General features: G+C 49.9%; 1 protein-coding gene across 1 annotated transcript in view; it reads left to right on the top strand.

The window, feature by feature from the left end:
* Positions 1 to 2,601: 2,601 nt before the first annotated feature.
* The window catches only part of Tnfrsf8 (TNF receptor superfamily member 8), a 47,590-nt gene continuing 27,496 nt past the window's right edge, over positions 2,602 to 22,695 (top strand). Inside the window, exons 1-3 of the mRNA XM_059255920.1 lie at positions 2,602 to 2,643; positions 17,045 to 17,132; positions 22,427 to 22,543. Coding sequence (XP_059111903.1) covers positions 2,602 to 2,643; positions 17,045 to 17,132; positions 22,427 to 22,543 — 247 coding nt within the window. The remainder of the gene's footprint in view (positions 2,644 to 17,044; positions 17,133 to 22,426; positions 22,544 to 22,695) is intronic.

The raw sequence follows: 22,695 nt of genomic DNA, 5'->3' as shown, positions 1-22,695 counted from the left end.
AAGATGGGATGGATGTCTTGGACCAGATAGCCTGGAGTGCACAGTAGTCCAGCAGAAACATCAGGAGAGATCCTGCTTCAAAACAAGGTAGGAGAGAGGAGACAGCCAACTCCGGAAAGTCGTCCTCTGAGTTTCACCCATTCCCTGTGGCATCTGTGCATCCAGACTCACATATATGTGTGTCACGTGCACGTGTGCACACACTAAAATAATCAATCAATTGTTGTTGTTGTTTTAAAGAATAAATGTCTCCAGGGGTGAGGCCCTTCCCCCAGTCACAGTGAATCTCTATTAGGGTCCATGCTGAACAAAGGCCTAGGGACATGGGGGTAGCAGAAGTTGCCTGTGTGTGAAGGATAGTACACAAACTTCTTCATCCATACTATTATCATTTTGCTTGGATGTGTAATGTCCCTTTGACTGGTGGACCTCAGTTTTCCTACTCCTTTCCTACTGTGACTCAGAGTGTTCCCAACATTTATAAATACCATTTAAGGAGACATTGGTGAATTTGTAGTTTTCTTTTTTTCATTTCCAAGTTGGACCGTTACTTTTCATTGTTTTGCTGGTGAAATTATGGAGCACTAAGTTGTACACTTCTAAAAAAAAATTGTTCTTTTGCTTCTGCTAAGAACCGTGGTGATGCTGAGAGGTTGCACCACTGCCCCCCCACAGTGGAATGAAGCTCTCCTGCTTGCCCCTAACTGTTACTATGAATTAAAAATAACAAACTAACTGACTTAACAGGCCCAGGACACTAAGGAAGGCTGCTTTCATTTGCATGCCTCTGGTTACTAGGAAGGTTGGACTGTCACAATGTGTGATTTTTACTTGGTTTTCATCTGCTGCGAGCTGTTTGGATGCTACCGTTTTATTCTCTATGAGTATCTAACAAACAGCAGCTCATTGCAAACACCAGTTGCATTCTGGGAAACAGAGGCTCCAGCTTCCTCGGTCCCTCCCTGGCCCTGTGATTATTAGAGGTGGGCACTTTTATCATCAGGTCGGGGGAGGGTTCCCAGTGGCCCTACAGAAGACATACAGGAGGCATGGATGGATTTTCCAGGTAGGATGTGGACTTCAGAGAGGTCTAGTGTGGAATAGAAAGTTTGAAGGGGCTTTGTTTGGAAGGTCCTCATAGCAAGTGGCAGCTGGTTACCTGGTCCTCTACCAAAGAGGGGGCCTAACACGGAACCCAGACTGAAGTGTGGAAACCAAAAGGTCCTTGGGTGCCATTGTTAGAACACACAGACAGCTTGCCTGTTTCTCAGTGTTGGTTTCTATGTTTGAAAAGAAAACAAATGAACAAAAACCCGACAAAATCAGGCTGCACCTGCTAGTCAGTGCTTAATCAGTGACCACGTGCTGAAGGTATTAACTGAAGGAAAATGGGAGCCTGGGGCTTGGGGGAGCCCCGGGTGGGAACAGCAGCCCCACACAAAGGGAATAGAATAAGGTTTCAGGTGAGGTTTTATTGGAGGTAAGAGTGCCAGGTACTTCCTTCAGGTAAAAAAGTATGGGGGCGGGCAGGCAGGGACAGCTGTGGATCGATACACAGATGCCCTGGTCTTCACATAGTTCTTTCAGTAGTCAGTCCACCCACCTGCCTACCCATGCTCCATGCATACATGCATCCATCCACCTATCCATCTATCACTTTATTCATCCATTTCCCCAGTATCCCAGGTATCTATCATCCCCTCATCTCATCAGTCCTCATATCACGTACCCACTCATATATCCATTTCCTAATCTCTTCATAAATCCCTCCACCCTCCCACCCACTTAGTCCACCCACCCATTCATTAATCGACCCCATCTCTTCATCCATCCACCCACCCATCTCCTTCTTTCTTCATCCATCTCACCATCCATCACTTCATCCGTCCTCTCATCCATCCCCTCATCCATCCATCTCTATTCACTATCCTCCACCTGTCTGTCCATCCATACATTCCCTCATCCTCCCATTCATCCATCCACCTTTCCATCCATTTGTTCTCTATACATCCATTCGTTCCCCATGCACTCATTTATTTTACAGCAAATCTTCACGATCAAGAAAAGCTCTTGAAAAGAGCAAGAATATTTCTCGGAAATATTCTGACTCTGTCCCTTCCAAAGAATCCCAACGACATAGGAGAAGGCCAGGTTTCTCGCTGTGTAGTGTCAAGAGCAGGAAACCGTTCCTGTCTCACCCTTCCTTGGGTTGGGGATGGGGCTAGGGGCCTCAGGACTCCAGGTACCTCTCAAACTCCACCTTCAGGGCTGAGCTGCAGAGCCCGGTTCCTCCTCAAATCCGGGGCGGACCATTCAAACTGCGGGGCGCGTGCCTCAGGGGAGCCTCCTGAGTGTGTGCACTGTGGCTAGTCCTGAGTCATCTCGGCACGCGGTGGCCCCTTCTCTCTCAGGCTTCACAGGGAAGCAGATCGCTGCATCACAGGTGGTAAGGGAGGGGGGAAGGAGGGAAGAATTAGGGCTGAACCCGAGGAAGGCGCAGCTACATTAGAAGTGATTTCACCGCGAGAGGCAGGGTGCCGGCAGGTGGCCAGGCGCTGGAGCTGAACTCCGGGAGCCAGGATGAGCGCCCTCCGTGCGGCAATGGGATTGCTGTTCCTGGGGATGCTTCGAGCCTTCCCAAAGGTAAGATGACAGCTGCCCCAGCCAGTGGCTGAAGCAGGGGAGGACAGGGCCACTTGTCACCTCATCCCACCCACCCAAACTGGAGTGAGGGGGCGCAGGAGGCAACTGTAATATACACATATCCACAGGTGGGTGGATAAACTGAAGGGCAAAAGCAGGGCGCGCCTCCTTTTCACACTCGCAGGTAGTAGGTGGCTGGGAGTAGTTCATTCATTCACCACGAGTTGAATCCAGGGCGAGAGAAAGCTGTTCGGTCCCCTTACTGCAGGTCTGGTGGGGTTCCTGGATGGATGAAAAGAAACCTGTGTGGGCCATTTTGGCTGGAGGGTGGTATCGGGCTGAGGGTGCTTCCATATAAGCTGGAAGGTCTCGGGAAAGAGAGCAGGGAGTGGATGAGGAGCAGAGGTGAGGACCTGGCCAGCCAGTGGTGTGGGTTGGGTGCCTTGGAGCACATGGTGGACACTTGTCCCTGAGGAAAGTCCGTGGTGTCTCTGGCTCCGTTGTTGGAAGCCCCAGAAATGAGTCTGGGCAACGGGTTAGGAAAACTGGACACTTCCTAGAGGCCAACACCACACTAGGCAATAGGATGTGGGAAGGACAGGGGACTCAGATGGGCCAAGCAGACTTTGTGGAACCTAGGGTCTGCATGGGAAAAAAGGCTCATGGCTGAATGGAAGCTGGGGGAGGGGAGGCAAGGGACAGCAGCAGGCTGGTGTGGGCATGTGGTATCTCTGCTATGGAGGTGTGAAGAAAGGGGTGGAGAGAGGGTGGGCTACGGAGAGAAGGAGATGGTAGGAAAGCAGCCCTTCCATCTCCAATGGGCAGTGGGACACGTGCCCCGGAGAGGGCAGAGGTGAGCAGAGGACCCCCCTCGCCCCCCCCATGCCCTAAGCCTTCATCTGGGGAAGGTAGGAGTTTAGAGCAATAGGACCCTGGGCGATAAAGGGAAGGGTGTGAGGTGAAAGTTGGGAAGCTTGGCCTGTACGTGAAGCACATCTACTTCCTTTAGTCTACAAACTGGATGCTTTTTGGTCAGAGGCAGGAACGTACACTCATGTACATGGGGAGGTCAGAATTGAACTCAGGTCAACAGGGTTGGTAGCAGGCGCCTTTACTGGTGGAACCATCTTGTATGCCTGTGAAAGCACTTTTAAAATTAAAATAAACAGTGTACTTAATACCATCTGGAATATGTGAAAATATCCCAAACAAAAACTGGAAGTATTCTGATAAAGCCGATTGTCTTACACTGATTCCTTCCGAGCTGTAACCATGTTCTTGCTTTACTGTTTGATTTACAGTGAATACAAATACATACAAATGCATATCTGTATTTGGATCAGTTTTTATCAAAATACACAGAGGGTTTTGTTTTGTTTTTGATAAGGTCTCCTGTAGCTCAGGCTGGCCTCCAACTTGCTGTGTAGACAAGGATGGTCTTGAACTAGTTCCCCTCGCTCCCCTCCACTTCCTGGTTCCTTAGATTCCATGTTTGACATATGCAACATATGAGATTGCGCCCAGGGCTTTGGGTGTGCTAGGCAAGCATAGTTTGTCTTTGTTTTTGTTTTGAGATAGGGTCTGTGTAGCTCAGGTTGGTCTTGAACTCCCAGGTAGTCAAGGATGTCTGCAAATACCTAATCTTTCTGCCGGTACCTCTAGAGCGCTGGGTATATTTCAGGCATGTGCCACACCCAATCATGAGTCTTCATTGGCTTTGACAAAGTCTACAGTAGGTCTTGGAGAGCAGACCATCTGCCCATTCACACCCCTGGTGAGTGGACAATGAGGTTCCCACCACTGTTGTTTTGTTTTGTTTTTTATGAGATAGGGTCTCACTCTGTCATCCTGGTTGGCCTGGAACTTGATGTGTAGACCAGGCTGGCCTTGAACTGACAGACTGGCCAGCCTCTGCCTGTCAAATGCTGGGAGTGAAGGCGTGCACCAGCTGGTGGGCCCATCCTTGTCTTTGTGTGTTGCTGTCTGGGGAGTAAGGGTGGTTCTTTCCTAGAGAAGAAACAAGAAAATGCTGGTGGTTGACAGGGCAGACGTGACTGGAGTGAAATGACATGCCATCCAGGGTGCTGGGCAATGTCCTTTCCCACAACAGTGTAAAACAGTAGCAGCTTCCCACATCCTAACCGACGCTTGATCTTATCAGTCTCTATTTTGTGGTCTTGAATGGGGCTGTATCCTTCTCATGTTAATTTGCATTTCCCAGTGACTGTAGGCTGAGCATCAAATCTCAAGTCTGTAGGCCTTTCATGACAGGACTTGGGGTATCTGTGGGGGAGGAGCTGCCTGTCCAAGGAGGTTCTCCATTCTGGTTCCTCAAGACTCCTGTCACCCTTCCTGTCCAGTGGAGGTTTGAAATCCTATTTAACAACAACAACAACAACAAGCAAACAAAACCAAAACAAACAAAAAACTATTTGAAGTTGGGCATGGTGGTGTGTGACTTTAATTCTAGCTCTCAGGAGACAGAGGGAGATGGACTTCTGTAAGTTCAAGGCCAACTTATGTAGAGAGACCCTGTCTCAAAAAAACAAAAACAAAACCAACCAACTAAACACCCACCCCACCCCCACCCCCACCCCCCAAAAAAACCTCTATTTAAAAAGGCACTACACACCTAGAATCCCAGCACTTGGGAGGCTGAGGCAAGAAGGATCTGAAGTCTGAAGTCAGGGCCAGCAGGTAAAGACAACTAACTCTTGGGCATTGTTCTCTGATCTCCACGTGTACATGGTGGCTCATGTGTGAGAATGCTCACATATGTACGTGCACACAAAATAAATAGAATAGAATTTTTTTTTTAAGTTCCGTGGTAGTCTGGGCTACATAGAAAGCTCCTGTCTTTAAAAAAATTTTTGGTCTGGAATTTCAAATCCTTTTCCCAACTCCTTCTGCTTTTTCTCAGCCTTTGTCACTCTGTGGCAGCATGGTTTCTGAGAAAGAGACGGGCCTTGTTTTGTAATATTATCCGGGACTCATGTGGCACAAGTCCAGAGAGACAGTTCCCCCAGGCTCCATTCTTTTCTTCCAGGCTCTCTGGGATGGTATAGGGCCCTGACTTCTGGTGAATTCCATGGGTTTAGAATTCCCCTCACATCTTCCCAGCTCTGTCCTGCCCCCAGCTCCAGCCTGAGTTCCCTCCTCCAGCTTTGGCTTGGTCAAGGTTCCCATAGGGGAATTCTCATGAATGAGTCTTTGCAGCATGTAGCTGCTACTGCAGCTTGGTACTGGACTCCCACTAGTGGAGCATGCCCAGTGGACATTAAGGTGACCCTGGTATACGATAGAGGGCAAGAGAGCTTTCTTGGATTCTGGTGGGGAAAGTGACTTCTAGAACCAGTCAAACCCTGCCTGGAGGCAGAATTCCATACGATGCCCAAGAAACCAATATGGGAAGAGGTGGGCCGAAGGAGACTATGGCTTCTCTTAGTTAAAGGTTGCCTTGCTTGGTTGAGATGCATGCAGCAGCAGAGCTCGGAGGCCAAGGCAGGGCAGCCACATTACTCAGCTTGAGAGCAGGTCTGCTGGGACTAGAACAACCAACCCTTCCTGGAAGTTTCTGCGGCTCCCACTCATATCTGACCCAAGGGCTTCGTGAGTAGATGTGATTCATTTCTAGGTCTGCGCACAGCGAGTGGCATCTGCTGCATCTCAGGACAGAGGGAAAGACGGCGAGCCCTTGAGGCCGGGGGTCCTTGCATGGGCAGCATGTTTGGGCCTGTGCGATTCTGTTGAACTGTGTCCCGACCTAGGGGATGGCCTATCTAAGATCGCAGTCTATAGTTTTCCAAGTGGAAGTCCTAGCTGGACATGCAGACAAGGCAGCCTTTCAGAGGACACACCAGACACACACACACACACACACACACACACACACACACACACACACACCACACACATATACGCACGCACCCAAAGGGAGGGATCAGTCCAAGAGAGATTAGCAGAAGAGCTTGGGCTAGGAAGTGGGGATGGGAAGACGAGTGTGGCGAGTGTGGCCAGCCCAAAGTGGCAAGGAAGGAGCACTGTGAGGAGGAGGCAGGGGAGGAGTCCAGTGGCGCAGACCTCAGTGGGCTGTGGCCTCACCATCCCTGGTCAGCCCAATCAGATGCCACATCTTCCTTACCAACAGGAGTCATCGACTGCAGCTGTTGGGAGCGGGGCAAGCAGAGGTGGGGTTGTGGGGGATTCTACTGTATCTGGGGGTGGACACCTGGCTGGATGGTGGGGCAAGCCTGAGGAGACACAGCAGGTGTTTGGGAGGAACACACGTGGTCTAGTTTTGCCCAGGTTCAGGTGTCAAGTGGGTAGACTCTTCAAGAGAGTTCAGTCTCTGCTCTAGATCTCTAGTATCAGAGTGACTACAAAATTCCCCGTGCATTCTGGGTCAGCGCTGAGGGGTGTCAGTCCTTCTCCCTGGAATTGTCTTACTTGTTAAGGTAGCCTAAGACTCCATGTATTTTGGGCACCTTTCATCCTGTTGATTCTTGCCAGCCCAGGGATAGCCCCTCTCTCTTTTAATGACTTGTTCTGTATGTGTTGGTGTTTTGCCTGCATGTATGTTTGTGTCGAGGGTGTCAGATCCCCTGGAACTGGAGTTACAGACAGTTGTGAGCTGCCACGTGGGTGCTGATTACTGCACCCCGGTCCTCTGGAAGAGCAGCCAGTGCTCCTAACTGCTGAGCCATGTCTCCAGCCTGGGGTAGGGGCTTTCATCAGCCTGGTGACATTGTATTAGTTTCCTCTTGCTGCTGTAATGAACTGTCACGAATTTGGTGGCCCGGAGTAACACAGGTATATAATTTAATGGCTCTGGAGGGTGGGAGGCTGAAAGGAGATCTCAGAATTGTGTTTGTGTTAGAAAGGCTCCAGGGGCCTCCTTGTCCTTCCCAGCCGCTTCCTCCATCCTCATCTCTCCAGGGCTCAGGCCCACCTGCCTGCACCTTCTAAAGACTTTGCAGTCTCATTGGGTCCCATGGAGGCGAACGTTCACTAAAACTTACATGGAGACCTGACCAGGTTCCTTGAGAATTACATCAATGTCTTCTAATGCCTGACAACTTCCTGCCAAGTTCCTCCACACCCCCTCCCCTCCTCCCTACTGACAGTCTAGGCTGCCTGATAACTCACTAGGCTGCCTGATAACTCACTATGCATCCTGATAACTCACTATGCATCCTGATAACTCACTATGCATCCTGATAACTCACTATGCATCCTGATAACTCACTATGATAGTTCACTATGCTGCCTGATAACTCACTATGCAGCCAAAGCTGGCCTTGAAATCCAAATCCTCCCAACTTCTGGGATCACAGACATGGATCACCATCCCAATTCTTTCTTTCTTTTTTAATTAAATTTATTCATCTATTTTACAGTTTCCCCTCCCTCCTCTCCTCCCATCACCCCCAATTCTTTCTTTATGATTGCAGTCATTTATTTGTGTATATGTCTATGTGAACATGCATGCTGTGGTGTGCATGTGGAGGTCAGAGGACAACCTACAGAAGCTGGTTCTCTTCTCTCACCGTGTGGGTCCTGGGGCTTGAAGTCATCAGGCTTGGCAGCCAGCACCTTTACCTACTGAGAACTTCAGTGATGCCGAGACTGTATGAATCCTCAAGTGGGAGATCCCTGGGGATTGGGAGGGTGGGCTCTGGCGAATGTCGCTGGTCCTTCCAGCAAAGAGTTTGGAGAGGATGTGGAAGAAGTAGATATGTGTCTGAGGACTTGGCCTGCCATTGCTGGCTTTGCAGATGGAAGATGTGGCCTGGCCTGGTAGTATGTGCTTTTTGTAACAACATACACGAGGCTGAGTGCTTCAGAGAGATTTTATTTGGGACTGGCAAGATGGTTCAGTGGGTGAAAGCATTTATTGCACAAGCCTGATGCCCTAGAACCAACACAGAAGCATGCACCTGTAATCCCAGATGAGATGGGAGGTGGGGACAGTCGATGCAGTAGAAACAATGAAAGACCCTACTTGAAGAAGGAAGGAGAAAACCAACTCCTGAGAGCTATCTTCTTACCTCTACAAGTGCACTGTGGTATGTATGTGACTGTGTGCACATGCACTCACACACACGTACACATTCACATACACTCTCATATACATGCACACACTCACACTCACATATACTCTCATATACATGCACTGACACACAAACACACACTCACACTCTCATACATGCACACATTCAACACACACATACACTCTCATACATATATATATATATATACACACACTCATACACACACACACACACACAGACATCATCATCATATGTAGAACATTTTTTAAAAAGAGGTTTCTGGGATGGAGAGACGGCTCAGCCATTAAAGGCTAGGCTCACAACCAAAAAAAGAGGTTTCTTTGGCTCCTCATTATGAGGTCTGGAAATTCTAAACAGTTTGGTACCAGCACCCTGTGGCACAGGAATTCAGACATGTGGTTTCAAAGATCCCTTGGCAGAGGCTGGAGAGATACTCAGTGGTTAAGAGCACTTGTTGCTCTTGCAGAGGACCAGGGTTCGAGTTGCAACATCCACATGGTGGTTCGTAACCATATATAATTCAAGTTCCAGGGGATCCAGTGCCCTCTTCTGACCTCCACAGGCACCAAGCACACATGCGGTGCACATACTACATGCAAACAAAACGCGCACACATAAAATAAAATGAATACATCTATAGAAAAAAAAAAAGCTTTCGATGGTAGCCAGACCCAGTGGTACAGGCCTGTAATCCCAGCTACTCAGGAGGCTGACGCAGGAGGATCCCAAGTTCAAGACCGGCCTGGGCAACTTAGTGAAACCTTCGAAATAAAACTAGAGGATGAACAAGGGGAGCTGGAGATGTAGTTCTGTGACAGAGTGTTTACCCAGCACGTACCAGGATGTAGGTTCTTCTCAAGTACCACAGAAACAAAGCCAATAAAACAAAGACCTTTCAGGGCTGGAGAGATGGCTCAGCTGTTAAAAGGCTAGGTTCAGCTGGGCGGTGATGGTGCACGCCTTTAATCCCAGCACTTGGGAGGCAGAGGCAGGCAGATCTTTGTGAGTTCGAGGCTAGCCTGGTAAACAGAGCGAGATCCAGGAAAGGCGCAAAGCTACAAAGAGAAACCCTGTCTCGGGGAAAAAAATAATAATAAAAAAAAGATAAAAATAAAAAACAAATTAAAAAAAAAAAGGCTAGGTTCACAACCAAAAACAAAGACCTTTCTGGAGCCTGTATTGTGAGTGGGATGTGGGGACAGGGTGAGTGTGAGGGGACCCTCAGATGGCAGGAAGGTGAGAAGGAGCTGGTGGACTGGGATGGGGTAAAACCACAATTCAGGTAGAGGCAGGGACAGGTAGGAATGAGGGGGAAGGAAGCATCTCAGAATGTAGCCCGAGTCTGGGGCAGTAGGGACAGGAATGGGGGTCTGGGTGCAGCCACACCTGCAGCCAAAGCAGCCAAGCCTGTGGGCGGGAGCATTGGCCAGGGTGGTTCAAGTCCTGCCTGCAACATTCAAAAACAGGGTCTCATATATCTCAGGTTGGCCTTGAACTCTCAATCTGTAGCCAAGGATGCACTTCTGATCCCCCTGCCTTTACCTCCCTGGTGCTGGGATTGCGCTGGGATTGCAGGCATGGACTGCCACACCTGGATGATGTGGTACTGGGGCTAGAACACAGAGCTTTGTATACAGACACTCTACCAACTCAGCTACGTCCCCAGCCCCAGTTTCTTATCTTTCCTGCATCTCAGTTTCCTCATCTTTAAAATGGGTGAAGCTGGCTTTTTCTGGGGAGGGGGCAGCATTTGAAATTCTTCCTTTCCAGCCTGTCTCACACTTTCTTTCAAAACCAAAAACAACAAAAACAAAACCCTTATGTATATGTATTTGTGTATGTGTATGTATATATATGTAGGTGTCCTGGAGGCCAGAAGAGGGCATCAGATCCCCTGGAATTGGAGTTACAGGCAGATGAAAGTTGTCTAATGTGGGTACTGGGAACCAAACGGGTCCTCAGGAGCACTAGGGTGTTGTGCATAGAGGTAGCAGTGAGGGGCCTCACCTCCTCAGTTCTGCCCAGCGCTGGCCTGTTTGGGGATTTTGCTTCGATGTGACTTAGTTCCCACAGGTATGGCCCAGCTGTTCTCTTTCTCTCTCTCTATTGGCTGATGCCAGGTGGGACTTTCTAAACATGAAATTTACCAGGTCTGCTAGAGAAAACCAAACCAACTTGAAAATAGTCCCGCAGATGGTGAGGTTTTGGGGTACTCTTTCATTCTAGGGCTGCTCAGGCAGGGCCTCAGCCTCTGGTCGCATAATTCAGCACCTTGTGGACATGTCACTTTGCCTTGAGCCTATGGGGAACCCCACCTAAAAACATCCTTCCCTTGGTTCGTGGCCTTCCCCCACCCACTCTTCCCTTCTGACCCCCCTCTTCCCTCCCAGGCAAAGGCCAGAGCCCAGCTCCTCAGTCTCCTCCCTCCTAACTCCCTAAAGGACATCGGAGTTGACCGGGGGCCGTCTGGGCCCATCTCCAATGGCAGTGGTGGGCCCTCACAGTTCAGAGGGTAGGACTGACATAAACAGACACTGAGGCTGGTGCCCCTTCTCTGCCAGGGCCCCTGGTGGAGGTCAGAGGACAGATTAGGAGTTGGTTCCACCATGTGTGTGCTGGGGGTTCAAAGTCAGGTGGTCAGATTTAGCAGCAAGCAGCACATTTTCCCCGAACAATCTCATCAGCCATCACAAGACTTTGTAACTTAACCCTGTGTTCCCGCCTCTTCCAAAGTGATGAGAACAGCGGTAAGAATTCCCTGAGGAGCCGGGCAGCGTTGGCGCACGCCTTTAATCCCAGCACTCGGGAGGCAGAGCCAGGAGGATCTCTGTGAGTTCGAGGCCAGCCTGGTCTACAGAGCGAGATCCAGTATAGGCACCAAAACTACACAGAGAAACCCTGTCTCAAAACAAAACAAAACAACAACAACAAAAATTCCTTGAGGCTGTGCACAAGGCTGGCTCCGTGGACTGGGAGCATTCAGGGTGGGCTTTGGGGCTCCACGTGGCCTGTGGTTCAGTCCCTTTGTGGGACTGGGAGAACCAGCTCCTTTCTCTCAAAAGCCGCATCTGGAGCTCCCTCCATGGGGCTCTGAGTGGCAGGCTCCCATTGCTTCCCTGGACAGTGAGAGGACAGCACACCCTGCTGGCAGGCTGTGAACTTACTCAGAATTTTAGAAAAGAGACGCCCCCCCCTACACCCCCCCTCCCCCCCACCCCGCAACATCCTGAGCTTTTGTTATTCGGGTGCCATGGTTTACTGCGTCCAGGCATGGTGACATCCATATAAATCCCTGCTACTCAGAAGGCTGAGGCCTGAGAAACTTGTTAGTAGCCAGTCTTGGCTACACAGCATGACCCTGTGTCAACAAAGCAAAGCAAAGCAAACAGCCTGTGTTCTAATTTTATTGGTTATTCAAATATTGCCCATTAGGGTGATCTCTGCCCTCACATTCCTCAGCAGCCTATAATTCAAACACTGAGGTTTATTTGTTTAATGTTGCTGGGGTTTAAACCTAGGGCCTCACTCATTCTAGAAAGGCACTCTACCACTGGACTATATCCTCTTCCCCTGATTCCAAGTCCTTTTATTTTGAGATAAAATTTCACTTTATCTCCATCAGGTACCCAGGCTAAACTTGAATTTATGATCCTCTTGCCTCTGTCTCCTGAGTGCTGGAACTATATTCACAGACTTTTTTTTTAAACTTTTGAGACAGGGTCTCAGTAGCCCACAATGGCCTTAAACTTGGTATATGGTTGAGGGAGACCTTGAGCCCTTAATCTTGCAGTGTCTGCCTTCGGAGAGCCGGATTACAGGTATGCGTCAGCATGTCTAGCTCCGAGCTGACATTTTTATTATTATTTATGTGAGCCAACTGATGTGGGTCCAGGATTTGAACTCTGGTCCTCATCATAGAGTAGAAAGCACTTTTTTTTTTTTTTTCTGAGACAGGGTTTCTCTGTGTAGCCCTGGCTGTCCTGGAACTCACTCTATAGACCAGGCTAGCCTCAAACACAGAGATCTGCCTGCCTCTGCGTCCCTCTGAGTGCTGAGAATAAAGGTGTGAGCCACCACTGCCCGGCTGAATAGTAAGCAGTAAGCACTCTTGAGCTGAGGCGTCTCTTCAGTATCTGTACTGACATTTAAAAATGTGTAAATAGCTACACAGAGAAACCCTGTCTCAGAAAAACCTAAATAAATAAATAAATAAATAAATAAATAAATAAATAAATAATTCGTAAATTGAGCCGGGTGATGGTGGCACACTCAAAGGGAAGCAGAGGCAGGTGGATTTCTGTTAGTTCGAAGCCAGCCTGGTGTACAGAGTGAGTTCCAGGACAGCCAGAGCTACACAGAGAAACCCTGTCTCAAAAAACAAATAAAACAAACAAACCCCCCCCCCCAAATTGTAAATTGTAGAAAGTCCCTTAATTTTGAGTCATGATTTGATATGGATTATGGGGTAACACGTTGTCCTTTCTGGTACACTGGACTTTTTAAAGACAGCCTGTGGCTAAGAAGGGAGAAAATGGAGACGTGGCAAGGCTCGGATCTCCTGCTGGCTCCTGGTTGCTGTGTGAGTTTGGGCAGACAGCTGTGCCTCTCTGGGTTGCAGTTTTCTTATCTGTAAAGCAGGAGTTGGACGAAAGCAGGCTGGATTTGAAGGAGTGATACCCGGTACCACCCCCCCACTGACGGGGGGGGGGGGGATGGACAGCGGGGAGGTCGAAGACAGATGGTTCTCAGATGTCCCAGGCCCAGGGCCACACTCACTCAGACTCTTGAGCTATCAGTGAGATGATGGGGCAGGCCAGCAGGGAAAGCCCAGGGCAAGGACACAGAACTTTCCCACACTCGAAGGCCCCCACAGGGCTGAGTCCCCACAGCTCAGCGAGCTCTACCTCGGGTTTCTGTGTACACTCACACAAACTACAGCTCGTGCTGCCTGGAGGTTCCTGGGGTCCCCAGTGACCTGAGAAGAAAGAAAGGCTGCTTGAAGGAACCCAGACGAAATGAGAGCAGAGACACTCTGTGCCTCCTGACCGTGTTTGCCAAAGGCTCAGTGTCCATATCTGCTGAGGTCGGAACCCAGGCTCTGTACATGCTAGGCAAGTGCTCCACCGCTGAGCTACAACCCAGCCCTCAATGTTAGGTTATATTTATCATTTCAAGTGAGTACGATGACATGGTTTCAGATGTGTCAAAAAAAAAAAAAAAAAGATGTAATTAACACCCACATACCCACTTCCAGCCACAGTGACCTTGGTGTTGCTCTCTGAAGTTTCCAGAAATATCTTTCTTTCTCTCCCCATCCTCTCTTCCTCCCCTCTGTCCACCCCCACTACTCCCAGGCTAGCAATATTCACGATGTGTCTTCCCAAGTCAAAATTAACCTAATCTAGAAAATTCCTTTCGGGTGTGCCCAGAGGCTTATCTCCTGGGCAATTCTAGATCTGTCAAGTTGAAAATCAATGTTAACCGTGACAAAGCCCGTCTCACAGCAGGGTTTATGGTTCAAAGAACTCTAGAAAGCAGGAGTTTATTTCCAAGAATAAGTGAGGCGGGTGTTATTCATGAGAGAAATGCAAAGAAACCATAGCACTCACCCCCACCGACACTACTACTGCAGCTCGAAAACCCGCTTCGGTAACGGGCATGCATCGTAGGTACCCGCAAGCATGCAGGACAGATGGCAGCCTCACACACTGCAGCTAAGTGACAACAGGTGCAGGTGCTTGAAAAAAATCAGATGGAGGATCAGGCTAGGGGTGTGGCTCAGTCGGTAGGGTGCTTGCCCAGCTTGCCTGGGACCCTGGGTTCCAGCTCCAGCTTACAACTGGGTGTAGTGGCACATGCCTGTAATTCCAGAACTTGGGAGGTAGGGGCAGGAGGACCAAGAGATCAAATTATCCTTGGTTAACGGTGAATTTGAGGTCAGCCTGACCTACATGAAAGTCTGTCTAGAAAAGAAAGGGGGTCGGGGAAGAAAGGAAGGAAGAAAATCGGATTCCAGTCTATCAGAGCTGGCACTCATTTCGTTGTAGCTGTATTTGGAAATAAGTACATAGGCTAGCACTTGTCTTTAATCCCAGCACTCAGGAGGCAGAGGCAGCCTGGTCTGCATAGAACTTCTAAGACAGATGTTCTGTTATACTCATAGATAGGTGCCTAGTCCAGTCATCATCAGAGAGGCTGCCTCCAGCAGCTGATAGGAGCAGATGCAGAGACCCGAAGTCAAACTTTAGGCAGAAAAAGAGTCCAGGTTGGAGGTCTCTACTGGGTCTCTCCCCTTGGAGATTGGGAAACCCCAAAGAAGAAGGAGAAAAGGAATTGTGGGAGCCAGAGGGGTTGAGGACACGGGGAGAGCATGCCCCAGAATCAACTAAGCATGGCTCATAGAGACTGAAGAGGTAATCACAAAGCCTGCATGAGTCTGTGCTAGGTCCTCTGCATATATGTTATGGCTGTTGGCTTGGTGTTTTGGGACAGTGGGAGTTGGGGTGTCTCTGACTCTTTTGTCTGCCATTGGGACCCCTTTTCTCCTACTGGTTGCCTTGCTCACCTTTGATGTGAGTTTGTGCCTAGTCTTGTTACATCTTGTGCTCTTTCCTGGGAGCAGGGGCACTGGAGGAGAGGGACTGGGAGGGGTGGAGGTAGGGAAGCTTCAGTCTGAATGTACTGTATGAGAGAAGAATAAGTAAAAATAATAATAATTTAAAAAGACATTCTAAGACCGTCAGGGCTACATATAGAGACCTTGTCTTAAAAAAAAAAAAAAAAAAAAAAGCTGGGGCAGTGGTGGCGCACGCCTTTAATCCCAGCACTTGGGAGGCAGAGGCAGGTGGATCTCTGTGAGGCCAGCCTGGTCTACAGAGCGAGTTCCAGGACAACCAGGGCTACACTGAGAAACCCTGTCTCAGAAAACAAAACAAAACAAAACAAAAGCACTATTAGCATGGCAAGCAAAAGGTGAAAACAACCCAGTGTCCGTCTAGAGTAAAACAGGCATCCATTAGCCATGGCAAGGCCATGGGCATCAGTGACTTCCAAAAAAGTGAGTGATTCTTACTATTTAATACTGACTTAAAGAGGCCGATCGCAGGGGCCTGGGGAGGTGGCTCAATGGGGAAGTGTGTGCTACATAACACGAGGGTCTGGGTTCAGATCCCTAGGACCCACTTCAAAAGCCTGGTGTGGTCACCAGTGCCTGCAGCCCCAACGCTGTAGGAGGAAGAAACAGGAAGATCGCTGAGACCTGCCAGATGTTGGCCTGGCTTTGAGCTCAGTGCGACCCCTTCTCAAGGGAATAAGGTGGACAGTGACAGAGCAGGACATCTGATGTCCTCCTCTGGCTTCCAGACACATGCACATACACACACACACACACACACACACACACACACACACACACACAGAGAGAGAGAGAGAGAGAGAGAGAGAGAGAGAGAGAGAGAGAGAGAGAGAGAGAGAGAGAGAGAGAAAGAGAGAGAGATTTTAAAGAGCAGCTGGCTATAGGAGTGAATTCAAGCAAAACACAGTGATATAAACATGTTTGATTTTTTTCTTCTTTTTTTCTTTTTTTTTGAGACAGGGTCTCACGAGGTAACCCTGACTGTCCTGGAACTCAGTATGTAGATCAGGCTGACCTTGGACTCACAAAGATCATCCTGCCTCTGCCTCCTGAGTGCTGGGAGTAAAGTATGTGCCACCATGTCCAACAAAACTCATTATTTTGTATACCAACTTTTAAAAAAGCCAGTTGCAAAGGAAAAGACTGGACAGTTTGACTGATGTCAAATTCAAGAGCAGAGAGAACTTACTAGTGGATGCAGAGGTGGGCTAATGCTTTCTTTCCAGAGGGGGTATTCAGAGTATGCTGGGTATAGGCGAGGTCCTGCCTGTGGAATCTGAGTACTTATCCACCTGGGTATGCAGAACTCCAACCCATATGTAACTCTACCAGATGTTTTTACTGCTGAACTTGTTTCAGAAACGGGGTGGGAGGCTTGTCAGCCCCCTGAAGGGAATGTGCCAGGTGAGACCAGCTGTAGCCATGGCTGATAGCTTAAAGGTAGCTGAGAAAACTGGCTGGTGTGTGTGTGTGGGGGGGGGGTAGAGGGGGAGGGAGTGACTGTGAGCAGAGCATGGAGACTCCTGGGTGCCATTAGCTCTGTGGGGAGATGTTGAGTCAGGGATTCTCTTCCTGACCTCTAAGACAATAGGACTCATCCTGGCCTTGACAGTGAGTGGACACCAGGCCTCCTGGGACTGCAGGGCACTGAGGATAGAAGTCTAGCCTTGTCTCATCAGTTTCTCCAACCTTCCAGGATCGACCACTCAAGACCACCTGTGCAGGAGACCCCAGCTACTACCCTGGGGAGGCTGCTGGCAGCTGCTGTTACCGCTGTCCCTCAGGTGAGTTGGGAACTGAGGGCAGGACACAGATTCCTTGTTTTGATGAATGACCCTCATGGGTGATACACCCGGTGACAAGGTGGGGGTTGGGGAGGGCTGGATTTCTAGAAGTTAGTGAACACAGTCACGGTGGGGTACAGGTTTCCAAAGGCCATCCCTAATGTCACAGGGTCTAGGGAAGAGCAAGGCCACGGAACAGGCTGGTTGCCGCTGCCACAAGGATGCAAGACCTCCTTTAAGCTTTTGGTGTTGCCCATGCAGGGCTCCAGCCATGAGCACTCCAGCGGCCATGCTGATTTCCTTTGTATCAACTTACTCCTCACTCACTGTTGTCTGAATGAAAAAAAGAAATAGAAAGGAAAGGACGTGACTGCTCCTAGGTGTGGTGGAGGAGAAAGTTTGTTGTACATAAAAGGGAGAGCATAGTCAGAGACGGGAGAGTCCAGAGTGGACATGACTCTGAGCCCGGCCTTGTGAGGCGATGGGGGAGGGGAAAGGAGAGGGCAGACAGGGGAACCAGGGGCAGCAGCCAAGAGGGCAAAGGGTAAAAAAAAAAAGGGAGAAGTAATTAAATGGCTGGATTACACAGGGAAGAGCCTCGGAGGAAGGGTAGCCCAGCCCCTAGGCTGGAGAGTTCAGGGTAGAGGATGGGGCAGGACAGCCATGCCGTGTAACAACAAGCCGGGATTGAGGGATGCTGGGAAAACCTGGCGGCCAGGTTTGCTTTGATATGTTCATAGGCACCTCAGCCATGTGTCCCAGGTGTGAGACCCTAGCATTGTCCCTGTCAGGCACTGGTTCTGTTTTGCAGCTAAGGCCGTTGGGGTTCATCGAGTTAAGTGACTTGCCCAGGGTCACAGAGCTGAGGCACTGGCAGCACCGGCTGGGGTTGGAGCCCCGGAATTTGTGACCCCAGAATCTCAACGGCCAACCCCACCCCCCTCCCCGTGACCAGCTGTCATTTCTGGAGCTTGGAAACCCTTTGCAATTCATTTCCTTCTCTTCTCACTCCCTCCTTCCTCTCCCCCACTTGAATTTTTTTTCATGTTATGTGTATGTGTGTGCACTGCATGCATGCAGCTCTTGCATAGATCAGAATGGGTGTCGGATGCCCTGGGACTGGAGTTACAGGTGTTTGTGCGTGCTCGGACTTGAATCAGGTTCCTCTTCAAGAACAGCAATTGTTCTTAATCACTGAGCTATATCCATGGCAGTCTTCTTCTTTTTTTTTTTTTTTTTCCTTTTTTTGTGATAGGGTCTCATAAAATTTTTCAGGCTCACCTTTAATTCAGTCTGTAGCTCAGGTTGGTCTTGAACTTGCTGTCCTTCTGTCTCAGCATCGTTAGTGCCGGGACTGCAGTCCACCACCTCTCCCTGACCTTTACAATTCTTGTCTGCTCCAAGCCAGAACATGTGTTTGTCCCAGGGTGCTCCAGGCTGAAACTTTCTGGGGAACAGGGCTTGCCTAACCATTGCTGGCTTCCCGGAATGCTCGCCCACCCCTAGCAAAGCATGAGTTCTGGTGGAACATCAGGAAATAATTCTGGAACGTTCTTCAGGCCTGAAGAGTAGAAAAGGGTTATGAAGCATTTTGGTCCCCTGTAACTATGGTCAAAAGTCCCAAACACACGTGGGGGCTATTGGTGACTGGGGTATGAGGTGACGCTGTGCGGTCTCTGAGCTCCAGGAATAGATGTCTATTTGGAAGAGACATTAGCTATGAAAGTTTCGGGTGGGTGGAAGTCTGTCACTGGCTCAGTGAACTGCCCCCTGCTTTTAGGACGGCAATGCATCTGAGGTAGGTCACTGTGTCTGGAGGGCTTCCTGTTGGTTTATGTACCCACTATTGAATCTTCCTAGGCACACTGTCTGGGGGTGGGGACAGGCAGTACTATACAAGGTCATTGGGGATGTGGCTGGGGCTGGGTAAGATTCTTGGACAGCTGTTCTTAGGCCTGTGTTCTCTGAATGACTTACGAGATGGGACTCCAGCCTTTCACAGGCCACCAGAGGAAGTATTGGAGAAGGAACTTAATTGTGTCTATTCCCAAAAATGATTTCAAAATGTTTTTGTGGGTCTTGAGAGATGGCTCGGTGGTTAAGACCACTGCCTCCTCTTCCAGAGGACCCAGGTTCAGTCCCCACACCCTCATTAGGCAGCTCACAACTGCCTGTGAAGTCCAGTGATAGGGGAGCTGACGCCCTCTTCTGGCCTCTAAGGGCATCCACACACATGACATGCCCTCATAAACACACATACACAGAAATAAATAAAATCAAAATGTAAATGTTCCCATGACTAGTCTCTTATGACAACTTGACAAGGTCCCATGTAGTCTAGGCTGGCTTTGAACTTCGTGTGTAGCAGAGGTTGGCCTTGAACTCCTGATCCTTTCACCTCTGCCTCCTGAATGCTGGGACTGCAGGCCTGTACCACCGTACCCAGCTTCTCTTGGGCCCCTCCCCTCCCCCTGCTGGTCTCCCCCATCCAGCCTTCTTCCTCCCTACTCCTGTTTGGAGTCCTCCTGGCCATTACTTTCCTCTGGTTAGAAAATGGAGAGCCGGCCGGGCGGTGGTGGCGCACGCCTTTGATCCCAGCACTCGGGAGGCAGAGCCAGGCGGATCTCTGTGAGTTCGAGGCCAGCCTGGGCTACCAAGTGAGTTCCAGGAAAGGCGCAAAGCTACACAGAGAAACCCTGTCTCGAAAAACCAAAAAAAAAAAAAAAAAAAAAAAAAAAAAAAAAAAAAAAAAAAAAAAAAAAAGAAAATGGAGAGCCAAAGGTCAACGTTCTAGGGTGATTAGGTTTCTGTCGAGGGCTCTTCGATCTTCCTGGCTTGCAGTCTGACCTGCCCACCTTCCAACGGTGTGCGCTCCCCTTTTCATAGAGGCCCCCCCACCCCCATCCTACGGGATTAGGGCTCTTTAGTGAGTTCCTAAAACTGTCTCCCCAAATAGTTACATTGAAGCTAAGGATTTCGTGGTGGTGGGGGGAGCACAATTCTAGTCCACAGCATCTCCCTCCCCGCATCCTCTCTCCTCATCTCTTTCCTCCACCCACCCACCCTTCAGGCCAAGGGCAAGTTCATTGCCTGCTCTTGAAAGAGGCCACTCCTTCCAGCTCCTTCTCCAGTTTCAGGCCTCTAGTCCTCCGGTTATGCCTGTCTCCTTCACCCCCGACGCCCCTTTCTGCCATCTCAACCCTGTTGCAGCGGAGACCCCACCTCCAGGAGCCTTTCTTTGCTGCAGGGGGCTGCCTCCCACACTAGGCGGTTTCCACCCTCCTGCCCACAGCAGGTGTGGCCATAGTGCGTTGCGACATTCCACGGCCACAGTTCCATCACAGAAAGAAAGACACCTCCATCTTACGCTTTCTCCACAGCCGAGACTCACAAAGAGGGGTCGCTCCTTCCTCCCACTTGCCCTCTCTAAGGCCCTGTGCTGAAGGTAGCCGAGCACCTCAGGTCTGTGTGGTGGGCGGGGCATTTTGCCGGAGTTTTATTAACCCTGTGCTTCCGGGCAAGCCACAAAGGAAAACCAAAAAACCCCCTCCTTCCGTGTTTTGGGGAAATTTCTGACATTTTGCCTGCCCTCTCAAATCAGCGCTCAGCTGTGTGGCAGGGTGTGCACGTGGGTGGGCTGGTGGAGGAAGGAAGCTGGGAGACCTTTGAATTTGAGAGGTCGTCCCATGTCTCTACTTACGTAGGCCCACGATGCCTTTCGACACTCCTGACAGCCACTCCCCAGTTCTCGGCTTACATACCCTTGGTGACAAGCTCACCCTGCGTCACACTGTGACCAACAGTACTTAGGATGGAGCAGGGCACTACAGTGGAGGCCTGGTCCTTTACCCATGTTAGCCCTTGAACCTCGTAGGAACCCAGAGAGGGAGCTTCGACATGAAAGTGTTCTGAGATTTGCCCACAATCACCTGCTAGTAAGCTCAGCCTGGGCTAGAAGAGTCCTGAACCCTTATCCCTTCCTTCCAGGCCTTGTACAGGGTGGGGGTGGGGAAGAGTCTGGCCTCTCTCCAGCTTCTAAAACTCAGGAAGTCGGCAGAACATGGCTTCACCCAATATGAGCCAGGCCCTGCAACCGGGTACTCAGTGGTGGCTGGGAACAGAGACAGCCATCCTGGAGAGTCTGGCAGTATTTCAGGGAATTCAGATCCTGAGACTTAACTCCCAGTCGTGATTAAAGGGATATGCCACCAATTCAGGCTCTTCCAGAAATCCAGTGGTAAAGCCAGAGCCTCTACGAGTGAAAACGCTCAGAGATGGTGCTGAGTGGCTGGAGGTCATGTGCCCAGGTTGAGCCTATCACAGTTGGTGAGGAAGATGGCAAGCTCTGATTGGATCGGTCTGTTGGAGTCGAGCCAACGATGAGAAAAATAAAGTGTTCTGATTGGCCCGCCGGGGTCATGTGCTCATTCTGTGACCAAGGTGTGGGGAAACATACTTGAACAAACATTGCAGACTCTGGCAGAGCAGACAGAACCTTTTGGGGGGTGGGGGTGGGGGTGGGGGTGGGGGGGATGGGGGGATGCCCACTTCTCATTTACCCCCCTCCCCCAGCGTCCTCAAAGAATGGGAGGAAGATTGCTGGGTGATTCCAGGACCTCTCAATCAGCTTGGGTCAGGATCTTCATGGTCTTGACTCCCTCTGTTGAGAACAACAGCCAGTACTCAGCCTGTGCATGCTGACCTTCACAGCCCCTTTAATCCGTTCAATGCTAGGAGAAACAGACCTTGTTAGTGTGAATGACGTCACTGCAATTGTCCAAGGCCACCCGATGTCATGTTTCAGCCCATCTCCACCTCCCTAGTGCTGGGGCTAAAGGTGTGAGCTTCCCATGTGCTGGGATCAAAGGCGTGATATCCCAAATGCTGGGGTCAAAGGTATGAGCCACCGTCACCAGGCTCTGTTTCTCTTTTACACTGGTTCAATCACGGGTAGCACAGAGTGGTCTTGAACTCCTGATCTTCCTACTTCCTCCTCCCAAGTGCTGGGATTAAAGGCGTGTGCCACCACTGCCTGGCCTCTATGGTTAACTAGTGGCTAGCTTAGTCCTCTGATCTGCAGGCAAGCTTTATTTGTCAGAGCACAAACAAAATATCACCACATGGGCTGCTCCTTTTGCTGGTTAGTGACCTCTAGCAAGGCCCAATGCTTCCATCTGTAACACAAGAGTTATCTGATACAACCATGGGTTGAAGTAGAGGTGGGTGGGGCTTAGGTAGGAGAGATGGAGGATGGAAGGTGACCTAGCCTAGAACTTCGCTGCTGTTTTTTCCAGGTTTGTCTCCAACACAGCCATGCCCACAGAGTCGTGCCCACTGCAGGAAGCAATGTGATCCCGACCACTATGTGAACGAGGATGGGTACTGCACAGCTTGCGTGACCTGTTTGGAAGGTAAGAACCTGTCTCTCTCCCTGGAGTGTGTCTTAAAGGGGAATCTGAGAGGCAGGAAGTATCAGGATTTGGTCCCTAGGCGCCTCCGTTTACCTCTCTGGATTTGAGAATTGCTATCAGCAGTCATCTTTTGCATCTAGACTTTTCAGAGA

Source organism: Peromyscus eremicus, chromosome 2, assembly GCF_949786415.1.
Source record: "Peromyscus eremicus chromosome 2, PerEre_H2_v1, whole genome shotgun sequence".
NCBI lineage: Eukaryota > Metazoa > Chordata > Mammalia > Rodentia > Cricetidae > Peromyscus > Peromyscus eremicus.
This window is presented reverse-complemented; position numbering and strand designations above follow the sequence as displayed.